General features: G+C 39.1%; 1 protein-coding gene and 1 non-coding gene across 2 annotated transcripts; one reads left to right on the top strand and one right to left on the bottom strand.

The window, feature by feature from the left end:
- The first annotated feature begins 1,726 nt into the window (after positions 1-1,726).
- On the top strand, positions 1,727-2,938 carry LOC133311311 (uncharacterized). Its single transcript, XM_061512336.1, has 3 exons — positions 1,727-1,810; positions 1,964-2,128; positions 2,195-2,938. The coding sequence occupies exons 1-3, from the start codon at positions 1,727-1,729 to the stop codon at positions 2,936-2,938; spliced, it is 993 nt and encodes a 330-aa protein (XP_061368320.1).
- LOC133311316 (small nucleolar RNA R71) lies at positions 2,072-2,178 on the bottom strand. Its single transcript, XR_009751549.1, has one exon. It is a non-coding gene; the product is annotated as a small nucleolar RNA R71 (small nucleolar RNA).
- Positions 2,939-4,630: the final 1,692 nt, after the last annotated feature.

Raw genomic sequence — 4,630 nt, 5'->3', positions numbered from 1 at the left:
TTAGGTTTTTAAGCATGAATTAGTATCAATTTGTGTGATTAAATGGATGGAAAAGAGGTTAATATCCTGGAAATCCCTTAAGTACAAGTTATGAAAGCTTTGTTAAAAATTTACATTGTCTTGTAGGGAAATGAAGCTCAAGGAGCAACAGAGAGAAGGAAGAAGATTTTGAAGAAAGGGAGAATGCTAAGTGTTGAGCGCTAAAACGTCCAAATAGAGCGTTATAGCGCACTGCTGCATCATGAAGCCAAAAATTGCTGGTGCCGAGCGCTAAAACGTCCAATGCAAAGGTTTTAGCGCTCTGCTATTGGAAAAGTTATGGTCTTGAGCGCTAAAACTTCCCTGATCAAACATTTTAGCGCTCTGATGTGGGAAAACATTCTGGTATTGAACGCTAAAACGTCCAAGTCAAACGTTTTAGCATTGGAATCAGTTGAAAGCAGTTGGGCATCCGTCAAACATGGACGCTAAAACGTCCAATAGTGAACGTTTTAGCGCCCATTTCAGTTTCTGGTTATTATTCAATTGTATTTTGTAACTCTATAAAAGGCAAGGGCCTTTACATTCTCTGATATCCTATCTCAGATCCTCTGATATGACTCTTCACTTTCTCTGACTTTCCAAATTCTTTAGGATTAGTTCTTGTAATAGTTAGTACATTTTTATGTAATTGTAATTGAGGATTGAAGATTCAACCATCATGACAATGAAGTTTGATCTTTCTTCTTCTCTTGTTTATTCTTTCATTATGTCTGAGTAGAGTCCTTTGTAGTCTGATTCAATGGAACTCAAGTGTGAATTTATGAATGGTTAATTGAATACTTTGTTTATCTCTTATGTGATGATATGAAGTTGTCTTTATTAATGTTTTCCATCAAGGGAGTAGTGTAGAACAGGGATGTTTACATTATTCCTATAACTGACAATTTCATCATTAGTGTTCTAGTACTCAAGGGATTGATGCTAGGATTCTGATGTAATCTCAAAGATCTTAGTATTTAATGCATGTATTAAGAAGGGAATCACCAAGGGATTGGGGTATCTGATTAATGTATCAATCAGGATAGTAAGGGATTATATCTTGATGATAAGAAAAAGGTTGATTAACATCATATGGGAGATAATTCATAGTAGGATTGATTCTTTCATAAGTTCATGCTTAAGGGATATTGATGTCTGATTACTTGTTTAAATTAGAATTCACATTTCATTTGTTTTATCAAATCTTAATTTAATTCAATTCAATTTCTGGTGACAAGAAATCAATGCAACCAATAACTTTTTGTATGATTCAACTTAAGTATATATGGTTAATTAGTGTTTGAACATAAATCCTCGTGGGAACGATCTTTACTCATAATTTTATTACTTGTGTGACTAGTACACTTGCTAAATACACAACAAGTTTTTCGCGCCGTTGCCGGGGATTTGTTCTTCAACATTGACAGACACCATTAGTATTTGAGATTGAATCTTTTGTTTTTCAGCACTTTATATTTTTGTGTAAATTTTTGTTCAAATTCAATTCTAGTGTATGCGAGGTACTATTGATCCAAATTCTCTATTGTTTGACCCAGAATTAGAAAGGACAATTAGGAAGAACAGGAAGGCAGCAAGAAGAAGACAGTTATAGGAAAGGGGTGAATCAAGTGTGACAGTTCAAGAAGAAATTATGGCAGAAAATCACAGACCACCACCACCACCACATAGGACACTGGGAGATTACATGACTCCCACTGTCATCCCACCTATTGGGAGTGTTGTTAGATCTACAGTGGAGCCCAACAATTTTGAATTGAAGCTTGCACTAGTACAATTGGTGTAGAAGGAACAGTTTGCTGGAACCAGTGCAGAAGATCCATACCTGCACATTGAAATTTTTTTACTGTTGAGTGATACTGTGAAAATCAATGGGGTGACCAGAGATGCTATCTTGTTGAGGTTGTTCACTCATTCACTGAAGGATGATGCTAGGAGATGGTTACAGTCACTACCACAAGGAAGTATCACAACTTGGGATGATCTGCAGACCAAGTTCTTAGCCAGGTTCTTTTCAGCATCCAAGAGGGCGAAATTGAAGGATGAGATCACAGGGTTCAAGCAAGAAGAGTCAGAGTCTATCTATGAGGCTTGGGAGAGTTTCAAGACACTTTTGAGGAAATGTCCACAACATGGTATATAAGTGTGGAATCAGGCAGCAATTTTCCTTCAAGGGTTGACAACCAACACTAGGACATTGGTGAATGCCACAACTGGTGGTTCATTGACAACCAAGACCCCTCAGGAGGCCCTTGACATATTTGAGTCCCTAGCATCTCAGGAGTTTAACAATGCTCTAGTGAGTGATAGAAGAACGGGAATTATAAAACTTGATGGCTATGATGCTTTGTTAGCCAAGAATGATAAGATGATGCAGATGCAGAAACAACAACAACAACAACAACAACTGGATGCTCTCACTAAGCAGCTATCTTCTCAGAAGGTTGCTTCTGTGGACACTAATTCTGTGTGTGCCATTTGTGGGAAGAGCCATGTTACGGATGATTGTGATTATGGGGGATCAGTTGAACAAGCAGAAGTGAATATGGTATGGTATGATCAGAGGAACCACAACAACCAGGGGCGAAATGTGTATGCTTCACCATGGAAGAATATGAATCAACACCCAGGGTTCAGTTACAGTTCCAATCATCAGTTCAATCCTTCACTGCATCGTCCTTCAACACACTCATCACAACAAGGTGATACCTCTGCATGGGAGAAATCTTTTGACCAGTTATCTTACTCAAGGTTATATTCAGGGGTCAAATTCTTTCAGAGAGGAAACTCTGCTTTCATGCAAGAGACAAAAACAGCATTCAGGAACCAGGAAGCATCTATCCAGAATTTGGAGACACAAATTGGGAAGTTGTCTAGACAGATATCTGAGAGGCCATAGGGAAAGTTCCCTGGTGATACCATGGTGAATCCAAAGGAGCATTGCAAATCCATAATTACAAGAAGTGGGCTTGTGCTTCAACCGGTTAAGAAGAAAGTGGAAGAGAAGAAAGATGAGGAGGAAGTTGTCGTTGTAGATGTTGTTGTTGAAAAAGAAGAAGAAGAAAAAGTTGAGAAAGATAAGAAAGAAGATGAGGTAGTAGTTGAAAATAATTCTTCACCCAAGAAAATGGCTGATAAGCAGGACCAACCAATTAATTTGTCTCCATATGCCAAAGTTCCTTATCCTCAACGGTTGAAGTAGGAAATTCAGAAGCAGCATTATGCAAGGTTTCTGGATATTTTCAAGAAGTTGCAGATCAACATTCCATTTGCTGAAGCTTTGGAGAACATGCCACACTATGCAAAATTCATGAAGGATCTTCTGTCTAAGAAGAGGAAGTTGAAGGATGGTGAGACTGTGGCATTAACAGAGGAGTGTAGTGCCCTGATTCAGAAGAAGCTTCCTCCAAAGTTGAAAGATCCAGGAAGTTTTAGCATCCCTATTGCCATTGGAGATGTGGAAGTAGGAAAAACACTTTGTGATTTGGGGGCCAACATAAATTTGATGCCATTGTCTGTCTGTAGAGCTTTGGGGATTAACATGTTGAAAGATACCAATGTTATTCTGCATCTAGCAGATATATCCATCAAGAGACCAGAAGGGGTGGTAGAAGATGTTCTGGTCAAGGTGGATAAATTCATCTTTCTTGTGGACTTTGTGATACTTGATATGGAAGAGGAGGATACTGAAAGTCCTCTACTTCTAGGGAGGCCATTCTTAGCAACTGCAAGATCCCTGATTGATGTTGAACAAGGGAAATTGATGCTAAGAGTGAATGAAGAAACTGTAACCATAGATGTGTTTGAAGCCATTAAACATCCTGTTGATGTGGAGTATTGTTTTAGGATTGATATCATACAGGAGGTTGTGGAAGAAGTGATAGGAGAAGAAGACTCTTCCCTTGAGGAAGACAAATTCAAGGAAGAGTCAAGTGGGGAATATTATCAGGAGGAACCGATAGTTGAAGAGCTTGAAAAGAAGGTAGATGACATTCCTAAGGGAGCACCTAAGGTGGAGCTTAAAGAACTACCTTCAAATCTTAAGTATGTGTTCCTTGGAGATGATCAAACTTACCCAGCCATTATCAATGCATTGTTGTTTGAAAGGGAGGAAGTGAAGTTGATTGAGGTGCTCAAAAAGAACAAGACAGCCATGGGCTGGTCATTTTCAGATCTTAAGGGTATCAACCCTTCCTTCTGCACTCATAAGATATTGATGGAAGAGGAAGTCAAACCAGTGAGGCAACCACAGAGAAGACTCTATCCCACTATGATGGAGGTAGTGAGGAAGGAGATGGTGAAGTTGCTTGATGCTGGGATGATTTATCCTATTTCAGACAGTGCTTGGGTGAGTCCAGTTGAGACAGTGCCTACAAGAACAGTCACTGATTGGAGAATGTGCATTGACTACCGGAGACTCAACAAAGCAACAAGGAAGGACCATTTCCTTATTCCATTCCTAGACCAAATGCTGGAGAGATTGGCAGGACATGTTTTCTACTGTTTTCTAGATAGATACTCCGGCTACAATCAGATAGCTGTGGCTCCAGAAGATCAGGAGAAAACTGCATTCACTTGCCCATATGGAATC

Source organism: Gastrolobium bilobum, unplaced genomic scaffold, assembly GCF_033153095.1.
Source record: "Gastrolobium bilobum isolate Gb01-03AN ecotype WA unplaced genomic scaffold, APGP_CSIRO_Gbil_v1 utg43970, whole genome shotgun sequence".
Lineage (NCBI taxonomy): Eukaryota > Viridiplantae > Streptophyta > Magnoliopsida > Fabales > Fabaceae > Gastrolobium > Gastrolobium bilobum.
This window is presented reverse-complemented; position numbering and strand designations above follow the sequence as displayed.